The sequence below is a fragment of the Ambystoma mexicanum genome, chromosome 12 (genome assembly GCF_040938575.1).
Source record: "Ambystoma mexicanum isolate Mex_15411 chromosome 12, UKY_AmexF1_1, whole genome shotgun sequence".
In the NCBI taxonomy this organism is placed as follows: Eukaryota; Metazoa; Chordata; class Amphibia; order Caudata; family Ambystomatidae; genus Ambystoma; species Ambystoma mexicanum.
The window spans coordinates 629,134,244-629,151,819 of record NC_090936.1 but is presented as its reverse complement, the minus strand read 5'-3'; the positions used below and the strand labels follow the sequence as shown (position 1 = coordinate 629,151,819).

The 17,576-nt window shown below is 41.6% G+C and overlaps 1 protein-coding gene across 1 annotated transcript in view; it reads left to right on the top strand.

Moving 5' to 3' along the window:
- The window catches only part of AASS (aminoadipate-semialdehyde synthase), a 950,357-nt gene that overhangs the window by 743,736 nt on the left and 189,045 nt on the right, over positions 1-17,576 (top strand). The window contains exon 18 of the mRNA XM_069629092.1: positions 9,724-9,864. Within this exon, the coding sequence (XP_069485193.1) occupies positions 9,724-9,864 (141 nt within the window). The remainder of the gene's footprint in view (positions 1-9,723; positions 9,865-17,576) is intronic.

Here is a 17,576-nt window from a genome sequence, read left to right as displayed (position 1 = left end):
CTCAAAGGCGTTCCTGAATCATCTGCTTTGTGCAAGGGCACATGCTCAATGCTTAATTTCATATAAAAACATATTAATACACGTATTGTCTTCGTAATAGAAGCCATGTGACTTTCGCACATAAAAGTACGCAGTGAAAGCCTAATTTACTTGTATCAGGGACACAGTCCCTCAAACTTCAGTCATAGATTATCCTTCACATAACCATGGTCGTACTGACATTTTATTCATCAACGAATAATCAAACACATAAGAGTGATATACATACAAATTGATTGGACCAGGACATTATACATCACAAGGATACTGGTAATGAAAACCACATATTTTTTTGCAATTTAAAAAGAAAACATTACATCATTCTTAAAGTGCTAGTAAGTGTCAATAAGGTGCAATATGCCTAATAAGATTTATAGCTAGAGGGGGAGCACAATCTCAGGGATAGCACACCCACCTAGTCAGGAGTAAAAACCATAACCGAAGGGCCAACTAGTCGCGAACAATCGTGCAGTTAATTTATTAGTTGTGAAAGTACAAGTGAGGGGAATTATTCATCTCTCCATTACATGTAACCCCAATGGTAAGCTAATAGTTTCGACGAATACCCAAGATGGACTCCTCTTCGTCCAGGCCAATTTCAAAGACTAAAATATAATACAAAACACAGAATTGAAACTCAAACCATGATTAGGGTAGGGGAAACAAGGTATACTAAGTGAACAAATACCTCTACAGCACCCTTTTGTTCAATCGAGAGCCATGTTTTTGCTTATTTGATTTGTTCCTCGACATCAATGCATAAATAAATATGCAAGGGAATTAGTTCTTTCCACAACTGCTAAAGTCAAATTTCTTCACACTGAGACACCAAAAGAGGACAAAGCACAATGGCACAAATGAAGAATCTAAAAAATGTACCTGTAGTACAGTGACCAACATCACATTCGGTCCCAACCGTCCATTAGTCATGCCATGTTAACCACAAACACTCAGTCTCAGGAAGGTCACCTGAAACAGTGATTCAACTCAAACTGTAACACCTCAAGACCACAGGGTCCCTCCTCGGGCAAATGTCCATACTAAAACACAGAAAACACAATTTCCACTCGTAGTGTACCTTACTAGGTCATCCTTTACCACCTAGGCAAATGATAACTGCTATCATTGCTGTCTGCAACCTCTGCGTGCATACATATCATACAGGCCAGGCTGCTTTCGTAAATTATTATCTATTTGTACAGCAACTCTTATGATGATTCTCCCATAGTGAGAAACTAAAGTAGGACTGAGTTAAACACTATTACTGTGGTTGTCCCTAGTACGACAGCCATGTTGGAAGGGCTGTTAGCCCAATTGAAGGGTTTGTATACAGAACATAGATAGCAATTGGGTATAATTCTAATTGCAAAACCTTGAAACATACTTGCGATGCTCTATATATTAAGTATTACACCAATATAAACAGCATCAAATATGCCATTTGTCACAAACAAGCAACTGAGATAAAAACTCTGTGAAGCGCGCTCACTATGATTGTAACTAATGTGGTGGCCATTTTTAAAAAAAATATAGGGCTGCTGATCCCAGATTAAAAAATAGTGTTTGTGTGGAGCGAGACTGACACTGCTTCAGATTGCATTCTGTCAACAAACACCTAGTGCTTGTTATATCGAACAATTAGACCACCTAGTGCCAACAAGATATCTCAACAAAAGGTTAAAAAAATGGTAACTAAAAGGGCTAATCATAGATAGTTGAAAAATACCTATTTTCATCTAAACTAGGCACTCAAATGAACACTGACCAGTTAAGCTAGTCATTAAGACCATCTAAGTGTGATCGCAGCTGCTAAATCCACTGTTCATGCCTGGCCAAGAGGACATAGACTGATCCACCTCCCCTATTGGTCACAACTTTTTCAACTACACACCACTGAAAATCATCAGATGTTTGTTTGAAAATATGCCACCAATGGCACTGTTACCTTGTTGCGCATACAATATTTGTGCTTTCAGTCTTTTAGTTTTGAGTGCGTAGTGCTTATCACATGGACATGTAATCACATATACGACACATGATGTTTTGCATTTCGTGAAGTGATGCAATGGCCATTTCTTCCCCACCGTTTCAAAGGTAGGGATTTGCATGGACGATGGACCCTCTGAGCAACTGCAACACCTATGGTGACCTTTCACTGACGGTAATCTTAGCATTGCACGGGTGTCCATGTTTAATTCCTCTGTCTCTTGAAACATGGAATGAAAACCGTCACTAATGTACTCCCTCTTTAGAGGCAAAAAGGGTCTAACCACATTACGGTCCAAGACCTGCAAAATAGACAATATTAAATTCCATGTGATAAACACTGTCGGCAAAACTGAACTAAAACTTCCCATGTAATCTAATATTGCACAACTGTCATATTTTGCAGGTCCTGGACCCTAATTTAGTTAAACCCTTTTTGCCACTATTGTGTAGTTTTTAAAATTGTATTTTTGTATTATTAGATAATTAAAGTTGATTAGGCAATGAAATAAAATTGCATTTGTATAGTTGGTATTTTTTCAGTGGATCAATGAATGTATATTTTTCCTGTTATGTACTTTAATTGTGAACGTTTTCTTTAAATCAATACACAATTTTCGTTAAATTTTTTAAAAAAAATACTATGACCAACGACATAATAGAAACTGATGATGATAGGCCAGTGTGTGCTCCAATTATCAAGTGTGCCGGCCCAGGACACTCGCCCTCTAATTGGGCACATTTTTTGCATATTCTACATAGTCTTATACCACTAAGGGGTAGTCACCAGTGATGGTGTTGTGCTTATGGACTTAGTGGGAGAATCGAGGCTGTACTCGTATAATGTGATTTTTCAAACAAAATAATGAATGGATTTTGTAATGGAATATGAGAATGATCTGTACAAGAGTGGCTTTGAATGTAGCAGGGTTCAAAGTCCCATAGTGAAATAAGCTAACCCCAAGGGAGATGCACATGGCAGTATGGGAAATGGAAAGCAAGGACTTGCCTAGAGAGTAGTGAGGACCCTTCAACTTGGTACCATCTAACTATGGTGGGAGAAGGTGCGCCACCCAATTGGGAGAATGTGAAGGGTGATACGGATGGGTTTTGACAATGGTTACCACATGCCTTTTTGTCCCACTTCCACAAAAAACCTAATGATTGCTTCACGGTCTATTCCTGGGATACTAGAAGCTTTGGGCATTATACGGTAGAAGAAGGGTTATTTGAATGTTGCCACCTATTTTCTCTTATGATGCCCCAGGAGACATGTTGAACAGATTTGAATGTACTATCCCTGGGTATAGGGGGTGTACATTCTGGGCCACCACACCCCGATTCCATCTGTCACCACATTCCCACTCATGACACTGCTCACACACACTCTCCAATGCTATATTGTGACTATGTGACAATAGACAGTACTGGAGCCGAGGAGGCATGAAGATAATCCCATGGAAATTGATGAGCTACTTTGCTATTCATTCACAAAGTGTTGGCCCTATAAAAAAGGAAGAGGGACTCACTTTGGTGTGAAGCTGGTCCAGCCAGCTCTGAAGTACCAGAGAAGGGAGGAAGCTGTCAAATGCGGGAAGCTGGAAATCAAGGAAGCCAGAGGTCTGACCACACAGACGAGAGGTGGGAAACATTGCTGTCCAGTCCGGTGGCCAGACTAAGCCAAGGTGGAGAAAGGCGAGGCAGTGACACAACCTCCTGGAGGAGGTGGACCACTTGATCCACTAACAGTGCCGGCAATGCAGGTAGCCCAGGTTTGCTGAGCCACCGCAAAGCAGCAGAAGGCCTGGGAAAGCAGGTGCAAGACCAGAACCAACCCCTAGCAGTGCTGATGTCCAGTGAGAGGTCCCCAGACGGTAACGGGGAGCCTGGGTAGAACGGTGAGGGGTCAGGAAGACAATGAGAGGGTCTCTGCTTTGGGCCATGGGCAGTCCTAATCAGAAGACCACTGACTCAAGAGAAAGGGGACGTTTTCCTCCTCACTGTGGCAGGCGTAAGAGCAATAAATCATGAGAGACTGAAGAGTGCATCACAGGGAGAGTTCCACATGGCAGTGGAAGTCATAACACCACTGAACTAAACTTCAGTAAATCCAATATAGGAGAGCTGCCCCAATTTCGTGACAGTAATGGGTCCGCTGATCTGGACCAAGTTCTTTGTTGTGTTACAAAGACATTTGCTGAGAGGAAGGGGGGTTCTCGAGGACAAAATCTGACACTAAGGTTGGAAGGGCAGCATGAAGGGCCTGAAAGGAGAAAACCTTTAAGAGAAGTGTCATTCTGACGATGTGCACCCGAGTATCCTTTTCTTTGTAGGGATACCCTTTTAGAGGTGGGGATAGGTATGTATTTTCTTTATTCTTCAGTGAAACATTATATTACTGAAGGGCGCTAAAGGTAGACCGAAGGTAGGGCATCACATATCTGTTGTCAATACATGGTCAATTCAGAAGCTTGACTGTGCCACAGTTCATGTACTGGCTGGGATTATAAAAAGAAATGGAGATGCGGATAATGGAATCTTGGTAGTGAACACCAATTTATTACCAAGCTACTGATCCACCAATTTACTGTATTGTTTTTTTCTTCAACATTGTGTTAGTTGATACATCAACTTTTTCAATATACTCTTACATTGACATGAAGTATTATAATACATTAACCCAACAATTTCAAATATCAAATAACATCCTCTGTAACATCTTAAAATAATTACACACATTTATGAATATGGATCACCATCTATAAAATAAAAACAATAAAACATCTGACATAACAATGGGTTAAAACTCCTAGATTATAGTAACAAAGACATTAATTAATCATAAATTCAATTTTATAATACAATTCACAATTGAAATTACTAGAGAGACCGAGGAAGCATTAAAAATCTTGTGCCACAGTTGTTCTTGTATTAACAAGGGTCTTTCTTTAAAAAACCTAAAAAAATAATTCTTTCTCAGATCCACTAAACCAATACATTCCGATATTAAATGACCCATAGTCTCAGGACAGTTATCTAATTTACAGAATCTGCATATTATCGACAAGGTCGAGTTCTTAGCATAGAGTGCCTTTTGGGCATTAGTGGATAACAAATTAAAACGGAAACGTAGGAATGTATCTGCATATGATCTGTCTGGAAATTGTTGGATATATACAGGGATTTACTGATGTATTCAGAGAGGAGACAGGGAGAGTGAAAGGATTTTACCATCACATCTGCACTCCTGATCGTAAAGTGGTACACCTAAAACCTTATAGATTACCTGAGGTGAGGAAAGCAACCATTATCCCGAAAGTCAGTCAGATGCTTGAGGCTAATATTATTGAACCATCTAGTTGTCCCTGGTCTTCCTCATCATGTTAGCAGCCAGACCTGATGGGACATGGAGATTTTGTATCGACTTTAGAAAAGTCAATGCAATATCTGTCTTTGATGCCTACCCGATGCCCGGTATTGACGATCTCATTGATCGTCTGAGAAACGCTGTCCATCTTTCTACCATAGACCTTACAAAAGGCTATTGGCAGGTTCCCTGATATGGCCCGGATAAAGAAAAAACAGCCTTTGCCACACCGCTTGGTTTATTCCAATGAAAGTCCTCCCATTTGGATTGCCTGGTTGATGGATAAGATCTTACAACCCTACTCTGATTTCTGCTTGGCCTATATAGATGATATTGTGATCCACAGTAAGACCTGGGAACATCATAGCTCTATGCCATCATGAGACTCTTAAGAACTGAAGGGTTAACAGCAAATCCTAAGAAATGCAAATTCACTAAATCCACAGTAAAGTACTTTTGATTCTTTTGTTGGGAATGGCACAGTACAGCCACAATAAGAAAATGTTAGAGCAGTCCTAGATACCCCTACACCAAGAACAAACGAGGATGTAAGGGACTTTTAGGACTAATTGGTTATTACCGATGGTTCATCTCTAACTTTTTGAGCCAAACCTCTTGACTCGCTGATAAACTGAGAAATGCTGAACCCCAGAAAATCAAATGGAGTGAAGATCAAAATTGTTATATAACCTTGAAAGAAACCAGTCTTAAAAGTAGCTGACGGATGCTTCTCTAATGGGACAAGGAGCCGTATTGTCCCAAGATCATGACGGCCTGGAACACCAATACTCTGCATTTGTAGAAAATTGTTCCCAAGAGAGAAACATTACTCTGTCATTGAGCTGGATGCGCTCGCTATAAAATGGGCAATTATCCATCTAAAGTACGACCTGTTGGGGCAGACATTTAGACTCTTTATAGATCATTCACCCCTGGTATGGATTAGCCAAGGAAAGGAATCAAACCACAAGTTATGCAGTGGTTTTAGGATCTGCAACCACATTTCACAGTGGAATACTGAAAGGGTCGAGATCAAGGAAATGTCGACTGACTTTCTCTATTCCCCTGTGAAACATTGAGATCCAACCCGCATAGTAGAAGTGTGTGTGAGGAATCTGAGTGTGTCCTCACTTTTTCCACCATGTGAGAGAGGGTATGCTTAGACGTGAGTCCCTTGCTCGCTAAGCTATAGGGAACCAAGCTGCACCTCACTGAGGAGGTCCAACAAGGCCGAAACTTGTCTTGGGTTGCTTGCGTTTCTGTACAGAGGGGACCTGGCCTAGCAGTTTGGGCTGGGCTGCTACCATTGGTGGCAGTACCTGACTGATTTGCATATGGCTGGACCACTTTTGCAATGGCGCACATGGGCTAAAAACGGTGGTGTGGAAGGTTGCCCAGAACAATGCCAGTGGTTCAGATTTATTCACAACCTTCCACCCATCACTTTTGAGGTTACACTCGCTTTTTCCCCAACATCTCCTCCCCCAGGTAGCCAGAGAAAGGCTGTTGCTTTCTGATCCTGACCCTGGGGGTGGAGAAGTGACGGAGGATCACCTGGTGGAGGATACTTGGGGAGTGCGGCTGTGGCACCTTTGGGTGAGACATGGAATCCCCCATTTCCCTTTTCCAAAGAACCTAATATTCCCCAGATCTTTGTAGGGTATTATCAATACTTTCCCTATTTTCTTAGACAACCTACTCCCAATATACACCACTTAGGTACTGAGACGAGGAGGCCCCCATTGAAACAGTGGAAAGACTGGACAAAGAAACATGAGCAATCTAGTTCTTAGGCTCGTTTCCATGGAGCCGGGAACTGTAAAATAGGCTAGGATGAGAGGTATTGAGGGAAGCACAGCAAGCACGAAGGAGAGGTACAGGGCAGAAGCTTTGGCAGCGAGCAGGCACTTTCCCGAGACACTGGGAAGTTTATGGAGCGTGATCCAGTGCAAAGAGCAGGCAGGGCTAGTTTGCAGTCTGAGGCACAGCAGAAGAAAGCAGTGAGGTGCAGAGCGAAGGTACCAGGAGCATTGGAGGGGCTCACAAACGCTAACCAGTGCAGGATCGCTGACAGGAGCTCCGCAGTAAGTAGCTGGGAAGCCATGTAGGATGCCGAACACTAGAAGGAACAAGTGTGAGCAGACCATGAACGGAGATGAGCCTCCGGAGAGCCGCTGAAAAGGGATATACGACCATAAGGAAGCGGTGAGTCCACCTCAGTGAAAAGGGGGCCCGGGACACGGTGGATGGGCGGGTGTGAAGCCAGGCACATTTGTTTTTTTAATTGAATATCGGGAAAAGTTAATGGAAAATAAGCATTACTAAAAGTCAAACAAGCCAATATTAGTATGAGTCAAGTAAGCTAATGATGTTAGGAGCTCAATGATCAAGCCTTGCCAAGAATCAAGAATACTTAAGCACGAGAACTAAGATAGTAGCAAGGCCGTTATGCAAGAGGATACATTTCGCAGGAGAGTCTACTGGGAAGCTTATGTGGAATTGTACAGTTTGAAATGGAACAGCATTAACGTTTCCCTGTACTGGGAAGCCTCTGTTGGTTTTGCAAGGGAAAGCTACTGGAAAGGTGAACAGTAATAAAATCTGTGAGAGTAAAGCTTCAAAGGCAGTTGAAAGGACATTAATTAAAGCCTCATTTTCATTGGGAAGATGAAATCGTGGCAAGAAACCTATGAACCATCGCCAAGAAAGCTGTGTCGGTTTTGTGACCTGTGATGGGTGGACCGTGTGGTCCGACAACTGCTCCTAGACCGAATACACCCACTTGAGGAAAAGCCACACTGTGAATAAATGAAGAAAGCCTATGTGAACTAAGATTGATGAGCTGAACTGTGTAACTTGGTGACAAGTTACCCAACTCAAAGAGCAGAGGAAATACCCCAAGGAACTGTATGTTGAACCCTTAAACATCTCAAGAACCTGTTATGTTGGAACCTGAATTGCTCCAAGGAATTGTGGTGTTTTGAAACATTGGAAGACTTGAAAGCCAGGGGAAGGTAACCTTTGTTGTAAAGTTAACTATTTGAATCATGGGGAAGGGAAATATCTTTTCCACTTAAGAGCTGGAAGAAGCTCTGAGCTATTCTTTGGAACACTTATCATTTCATGTTGACATCCCTACACATTGTATTCAGTTAGATGTGAGGGCAAGCATTGGGTTTGGACACAGGCAGAAATGTGTTTTGGACTTCCTGACAGACTATCATTAGTTTGATTTAGGAAGTGAAATCACACCTTAGCTTAGGGCAAGCAGCATTTTCCCCACCATCCTTTTTAGTTAATAAAGGTTTATACGTTAAACTTCTACATTGTTGTCTGTCTCTCAATCATGATGCCTTCACAGAAGTCGCAACAATATAGAGCTCTAACAAATCTAGTTCTGCTCAAAGATAAAGATATTATATCCCAATACTCAGTCCAACAATTGACCAAATGGTATCTTCACATAGATTAAATTGTTTACAGAGAATGTCACAATCAAGACCTTTAGGGATCTCTCACACTACCAAGTGTATGAGGGGTTTGGAAACCAAGTGTATGGGGGGTTATGGTTGTGAAAGTATGTTTTACCACACACTATGGAGCTACCCCGAGGATACAACCGTACTAGACTTAATTCCAAGAAAAACATCTATGGTCATAGGTAGACTGGAAAGCCTAGAACCAAATGTGATAGATGCACAAAAGAGTGTACTCTAAACATTTTGGGGAACTGCATTCATAGCAGCTTCATACAGAGGAGGAGAGTTACTCTTATTAGGCCCATGGCAAGAAGGAAGGGACTGCATGCACATTTAACCTGGACCTGGGCGAGGGTGCTAAAGGGCTCAGTCACAAGGAATCATGTATTGCCCACCCAGCTCATGATCGTTAAAAGACAGCCCCTAAATGCAAATTAGGTGGTGGGGTTTCTTAGAGTAATGAATTCTTATGAAATCTGGTTCTACAGCAGACAGTTTGTTATATCCTATAACTTAAACTGCCAATCAAGAGTATAATAAAAGAAGTATCGATGTTGAGTTTTCATTGTGAACTTCATATGCAGGGATTTTGAAGAGGATACAAAATGTTTATTACCTAGTGTTTGCTTAGTATAGTAGACGATGATGCTGCACCCAAGTATGCAAATGAGGAATCTGACGCCAGAAACGTGTAAATCGGTCAGCCAGTGTTAAACAATTTTTAATTTGTAGCTATTAAAATAGATATAATTTGCCTAAAATGTTATACGCATGTATGTAACACATCTCTGAATCAAAATCCTATTTTCCAGAGAGGGGTTTTATATCTGTTCTTCTTTTATTTTGTTGCAGATAGAATCCTACAGCTCTTTCTGTGGAGGGCTTCCTGCTCCTGAATATTCTGATAACCCTCTGAGATATAAATTCAGTTGGAGTCCCATGGGAGTGCTGCTCAACACAGTTCAGCCAGCTACATACTTGTGTAATGGAGAGGTAAAACATGGCACTTAAGTAATGCATTGTTTTTTTTTTTGGTTTTTTTTATTGTTTGCCGTTTTTAAAGATGAAAAACCTTTTACACATTTCACATCACTATTAAAATGATCGTCTCATCATCAATTCCCGTTAGTTGCAGCTCTACTGGCTGGTATTGTCCTCATTTATTTATCTGAGCAGCAATCCCTCCATGCAGATCTTCTAGGTCTTTTTCTTTCATAAGTCTATCTAGTAGGATGATTGCCGCTGCGGTGAAGCACAGGTTACACCCTTGAATAAAATACTGCCACCAATCGTCCATGTCGTAGCTTTTATGCTCCTTCAGATATGTTTGCAGGGTTTGCATCCTTACAGCATCAGTTCATGAGTTTGTTTACAAAATTGACACAAGCCATCCATTGTACCTCGTTTCCCTGTATTATGTTTGAAGGCATTCATCGAGTATACTCCAGTCTTATTTACATCTGTCTTTCTCTGATATGTTTGGTGAAAAATGTCTCAAGATATGCTAGTAAGAATCCACTTTTTTACGATGTTCTATTGCTGCATCTTTTTGAGATTTATGTCCTAATTGTGCTTCTCAGGTAAGAATCCAGTCTTGTCTCTTCTCTATTTTTAGTTTTTTCGGGATTATTTATTAGTTCCTCTATCGATGACCCAAGCGCTTTTAGTTCAACTGTCCACCCTTTTTGTTTCCAGTCGGCCAACAACTCGGCGCTCTTCCCTAGTTCACAATTCGCTAGGATTTGATAACCTGTTAAAATTATTTTCCACAAAAGGGCCGGCGATTTCCATCTTGTAATCAAATAGTGACTGCAGCCCCAATTCAGATTTTATTGCTGCCATAAGTGTGCATCTTGGTAATTTTAAAAGGTGTTTCCAAAACTGACTTCAAGTTTTGGCCAGATTTTCCAAGTTAAATTCAAGGCCGCTTCGGCTCCATAAGTTAGTGCTGGTATCTCTTTTTGAACATAGAAAGGTCTTACTGGACGTATAGAAAACCTTCCGTAGTGCCCGTTCAGAATTGCCCCTTGTATACTTAGTCTTTTAGCTTTCACATGCAATTCATGTTCACAGTTCCGTTCTGCTATTGACTGGTTAAATCTGATCCCCAGATATGTTATTTCTTTCACTTCTTCTAGTTTTTAATCATCAATTAGCCAATTTTTTTTTCTTTTTCAGCTTATTTGTGCCGCCAATCATAATTATTTTAGACTTGCTGATGTTTATTTCGAAGTCATTTAACTTCATATAGGCAAGCAGATCCGTCAACAAATGCTGTATACCGATTGGTGTGTGGTCTATTAGAACAATATTGTCGGCGTAGCATAACATTGGAATTTCAGCATTATTCAGCTTTGGGGGAATTTTCTGTCTTTTTTAAGCAATCTGGGAGATCCGCTATATATAGCTTAAAGAGTGTTGCCGCCAAAGGGCAGCCTTGTTTGACCTCTTTTTTCATCAGGATATCTGTTGAGAGACGACCTTTACCATTTATCCTGATTTTTGTAGCCGTCCGATCATATAATGCTATTGTTGGATGTAGGATCTCACTAGGACAATTCCAGCCTCTCAATTTAGCTAATAGTGACGCCCTATTCACTCCATCAAAAGCCTGTCTTAGGTCTATAAATGTCAAATATATTTTCTCTTTGGTTTTGATGGAGTGAAGTTTCAACAGGGAAAGAATCAACAAATTCAGCTCTGTACCCGTTTGTTTGGTAAAGCCACTCTGTTGCGTATCGATGATAGGATGTTTGTCTGCCCAGTTGCTTATTTTTCTTTGCAGGTCACTTGCAAAAAGCTTTCCAATAGTGTCTAACAGGGCTATCGGCCGGTAATTGCCGGCATCATTTGTCAAGCCTTTTTTAAAGATTGGGACTGTTATGCTGGAAGTCCAAGTTTCAGGTATTTCCTTTAGGCTTTTGAGCTTTGTGAATATTTTACTAATCGAGCAGCTCCACAGGGCTGCATTTTTTTTAAATGTATGTTCGTAATCCCATCGGGACCAGCAGCCGATGACGAGGATAACTTACATATTCTCGTCCTGATTTCTTCCTCATCCATTAATACATCCCACGCTATATTACCTAGGGGCATGTCCACCCTTGTACAGTCATTGTTGTTTCCAAAAACTTGTGAATAATGCTGCATTCATGTGGCCTCAGACATACCAGACGTCATCTGGCTTTGTTGGTTAAGGGTTTGGTTGTTAATAATGGTCCACAGATCCCTCATATTTGTGTTGCTTAATACGCGCACCATTAATTCGCCTCATTCTTGCTCCCTCATTTTTTTAAACCCAGTCAACCAGTTCCTATATTTTTTCTTTTGAGTTTTTGCATTCCTTGCATTTGTTTCCCAGGGAGTTCCAGCTTCTTAATTAGTTTTATTTGTCATCTCAGTTCTTTCCTTTTTGCCACCACTTCCTCACTATATCGATGTTTGGGCTCGAGGAACGGCTGTTTTAGTCCCGTTTGTTTAGCTACATAGTCTTGCAGCAATGGTTTGTATGAAAGCTTTGTGATGTCATTGTCTTCTTGAGTGTTGAACTTCTTAGAAAAGATGTCTTTTCTCCTTAATCGTAGGCGATTGCCTCCTTGATTCATTTCCACTCCATTCGACTCTACATTTGTTTCATCATCATTGAGATTTTCTCACCATGTGAGTCTCAAAATGTTGTGGTCACTGCTCATTTGGTGTAAAATTTCGAAACATGCCACTTCCGATTGATGGGATTTTTTGATCCACATATAGTCAATTGTGGATTTTAACATGCCATTTGACCACGTATACTGGCCCGGGATGTCCCTGTCCACTTGTCCATTTAACATAAACATATCAAAGTTAGCCATCAATTGAAGCCAACATGCTGTATCGGAGTTACCAATGATTCTTGCATCTATATCTGACCGGCCACTGTCAGTGCATTTGATATTCAGGTCTCCAATTATTAGTACATTTAGGAGATCATCTTTTCCTAGTTCGTTTTTAATTTTTGTTGCTACTTTTGTCAGTAGGGTCGCAGTCTTTTCTTGGGCGTGATTCCAGTATAGACTTACGATGATTTGTCGGCTAGATGTTCTGCCTTCAGGTTGACTCCTTTCAAATAGTGCCAACTGCCCAAAATTAAGCATGTTGCCATTCTCAATGATCTTTATATTTGAGCTTTGCCTTATCAGCATCAACAGTCCACCATAGGGCCTATCATTGCGACCTTTTTGCGCCGGATTCATTAGGACCTCATAGTTCGAACACTCTGGTAGACTTTGCACCCAGGTCTCTTGTAGGCATATTATTGTGGCATTGTTCAATTCCTTAGCCGATTTATTAAAGAGGTGTTTAAAGCCTTTGGTGTTCCAGGACAGTAAGCAGTCCTTTACTTCCACTAAACTCTCTGTTGGCTAATGATGGTTGGAAGTGGCAAGAGCATTAGCAATTCAGGCCCAGTCTTCAGATTGCTTTTTAGACTTTGTATGGTCTTTATTATGCTTATGAACTTGTCTTTCATTCAAGATGTTTTCAACAATGATTTTTGTTTTCTCTTTGTAGTGACAGTTTTTCCTTTTTTGGACTCTGGGGTTTATCACTCTCCTTTGATTGTGCATTTGAAATTCTTCCACACCAGTCTTCGACCTTGTATCCAAATTTTTACAGGATGTGGCCAGCGCTTAGCAAGGACTCTTTCACTTTGGTGGAAGTCAGATGGAGGATCACTCTATCAACTCTGATTTCGTCCACATATTCAGCTACCTTTGTCTTCAGTGTCGATGTTCTTCAATGAACGCACCTCATGTAGCAGGTGCAAAACGTTCTTTCCATTTAGATTGATCAGCTTCTGTTCATTCAGCATATTTATTAAATTGATTTTCAGTTTGTCTATGCTTCCTTGCATCACGGGACGATCAACCTTTTTTGCCAATGGTATTTTAGGTTGCCCACTGGCTGGCTTTCTTGGGTTCCAGTTCGTTTATATTGGCTTTGTCGCCCTCTTATGCGCCGCTTGCTGTTTTCCAAAGTCCTTTAGATCATATTGCTTATGTTTATTTTCCATGGTCTGAAAAGGAGAATCACTTGGTCCCAAGTCAACGTATGTGTCATCCGAAGGACCTTCTTCTGGGCTAGAGTACTGGCTAATAATTCTTGTCTCGTCATTATCTGACTCTGTGTTGAGCGGTACTCTACTTGCGGGATTTGACTCCGCTTGACTTTCTTCAATGTAAAATAATGCCTCGTCAATCAGATCATGTGTTTCATTTGCTTTGTCCTCAGAGCTATCAGTCTCTTGTTTGCCCTCTGTAGCACTGAGTAGTGTTACTTCCTTCTCTGACTTAGACTTTCTAAGCACCAGTGCTCGACTTGGAAAACTGACGAGGAAGCGTCTGAAGATTTCTTAAGAAAGCACGAGATCGTTTTTTTTTTTTTTTTTTTTCAGCCCTGTTTTAATGTTTTTCGTTTTTGGCTAAATCAACTTGGAATTCCCTGGTGGCTTCAGGGTTTGCCTTTCAATGACAGCGTTCTTGTCTGCCGCCTTCTTCTCCTCTGTATTATCAGCTTTTTTATGAAAAACAGCATAAGTGTTGTCAAGAGCTCCATTTTTGAGTGCTTTTTCATTATTGTTGGCTGGCTTCTTTTTTGTTACTATTTTTCCCTTACTTATAGGGACTTTTTCCAAGATTTAAATCCAAGCCTGTACGCTTACTGATCTTGCATTCTCTGATCCTTCCTTTGTGCCAGCGAATAAAGCGACTTTTAATGGTTTAATAGGCGTTGGAAGCCCTTCTATGTGACAGCTTGGCGCATTAAATTGGTTTACTGGCTGCTGTGAGGGCAAGCAGTCGTTTATTTCTGACAAGTCATTTCCCTGAGTGCTTATTAAGCCTTTTGCAACATGCGTTTCCTTGTCTACCGTGTCAGGCTTGTGTATTTTGTCATTCTTGCAGCGCTGATCTTTCATACCTTCCCAGTAATATTGATAATCTCGTTAATTTCTTTCAACTAACTTCAGCATCCATGTCATTGAGTCTAGCAGTGCTCTAGACATTACAGCGGCTTCCTCTTGATTGCCAATAGCTATGTCGTTTAGTTGTCTATGCCAAATGGCCAAGGCTTCAGCTTCCTGGTTGATACAATCTTCAATCTTAGCTGTAAAGGTCTCAAGATTGTAGTGCATTGTAGTGTTGTCCTTCACATTCTCGCTTATTGTTTCATATAACTTCGTATATGGCGCCAGAGAAATTAAGACCGCAGCCATTACGTTGTTGTTAATCTGGATTCCAGCATTTATTGACAATTTTTTTCTGCTGATGTTTGCAGATTATCATTTCTTATCTTGGTGTTCTGGCTGTTTTCCTCTTTTCGAGAATCCAGCCTGCACACTTCCTCGGCACTCTTACCACCTATGGTGGTGGTCATGTCTCTGGCAATCTGGGTATTCTGCTTCGATTTGTTAGAGGTTGCATCCACAGTCTCTGTCTTCCCTTATGTCTTTGTCTTCCGAGTTGTCAGCCTGAAAGGACAGGAATTCCGTTGCATGCATGCTTTTTGAAGTTGCTACTGACACCTGCCCTTCCCTCTCGGCCGTGCTACTCCTCACAGCTATTTCTCTTTGATTATCGGTCTTGTCTCACGCTCACTCGTGAGATCTCCTTTTGATCTTATATCTCGATCACTCGCTTGGCTTTGATCTTGAACAGTATTTCCACATTGCAGATGAATATGTTGAGGTGCGTCACTCGACCTTGATAAGTCGCACCTGTTGTCTTTCACTCTTATATTCGTTTTTTTAGTAAAAGATTGCCTCCATTCCAGTTCTCAGATTTCGTCAGCAATCGAAGTTTCATGGACACTTAGGGCCTCATTATAAGCATGGAGGTCCGGGAACTACAGTACCAGTAAGCATTCCGGTACTGTAGTTCCCGGACCACCATACTACGGGTTGTACTCGTGGGCGCCTGTCATCCCGCCAGGTCTGACCTGGCTGGCAGAGCGGCACCCGCGAGCACAGCACTATCGGGATAGGGAGTCCCTTATTGCCGGCACCCGCAAATGGGCAATTACCGGGTCCAGCGGACCTGGTAATCCAACATTTACGGCGGATGCACTTACCGAACGCCATCTTGCGGTGCTGGTTGCCTTAGCTTTCTCTTCTCTCGATAGACGTACTGTAATGCCGGAAGTAGCGATGACTTCTTACCAAGTTGAGCGCAGGTGTTTGGACATTGCGCCCCATCCGCCTCCCTTTCCTCACCCGCCATCATCCCAGAGTCAGACTGGAGTATGACTGAACTCCAACCCGGACTCACGCCTGTGTTGGGTTCTAATAGGAGGAGTCAATTCTTTAAAGTAACAGTTTCTTTTTCCCACGAAGAGGCACTGAAGCACAGTATTGTGAAGTAGTGGTCTGCTCCTGCTGCTGACTGGATTATGACTGGACTCCAACCTGGCTCATTGTTTAAAAGCATCCTTCCTCACAAGTCATTCTAAGGGTACGTTAACAATCAAATTCTGGGAGCGCGGGGGTTTGAACATGCTAATTTAACTTAATTTTCCCTTGCACGAATGGGGCATCTCGTGGATTTACTAGCATACTGTCGCTGCCGGGCTTTCTTTAACATCGACAGAGCAGTATGTCAAAATGGACCATTGGTTTTTAAACTGTTTTATTGACGCACACACACGCGGTTGTTTAAATGATACAATTGGCAAGCACACTTGCTCCAGCATTGGGACTTTCTAGAGTCACAGGATTGCAATTAATGCTCATGATTATGCTGGCCCTCGTTGGTACAAATAAACAGCATTATTCCCTAAAACTTTACTTATTATAGAAGCCTGTACGGTGGCCTATTCATCTTGGAGATTTGCTTCTTTTTAGAAGTGTACTGTGACCCACCTCTTTTTTCCTTATTGCATCATAGCCAAGGCAGAGAAACCTATAAAGGAGCTTTTCAAGAGTTACATCTTTGACCTTGCTATAGTCTACTGTGCTGAACTAGAGTGCTTCTATACCTAGATCGTTACTACACTGCGGAAGACTGGGACAGCAAAAGTGTAATGCCAAGACACGCATGCCACTTGTTTTGCACCTTTCCATTGTGAAGTAGTCGGTAAGGAGTTCTGTAAATGCCTCATTTGTAGGATCAAGGATTAAGCAGAAATCTTTGAAGAGCAAACAATCCAGATATGGAGAACAATCGAGACAAAGGAGAGAAGGGTTAAAAGCAGTTACTTGACTCTGCATTTCTCTGAACATATTACTGAGCTCTCTTGGTCTGTGGCCCTGAATGATTGCGGTCTGCAGGCGACTGGGCTGATGCACAATGCAGAAAGAGTGCTGTGTGTAGTTAAATGCACAGTATGCCCTACTCCGTGCTTCAGCCCTGCAGACTGCAGAGCGTAGTCCGATATGGAGGAGTGCTGGTAAAGATAAGTATGATGAACGGGAGAATGCGGGCTAAAGGGGATGCGGGGGCTGCGCATGTGGGTGGCAGCCTTTACTGTGCAACCCTCTACAACGTCAGTCTTATGAAAGCAGCCTTTGGTCTTAGATATGTGGCTACAAGTTAAAAAGACATCCACTAAAGAAGGTCCTGCACCTTAGTCAACAGGGACTCAATCATTGACTAGTAAGGGGGCTAGTAACAGTGGCATGTTAGTGAGGCCTATTGCATAGATGGTACTACCATCAATATGCTTGTTGTCAAAAC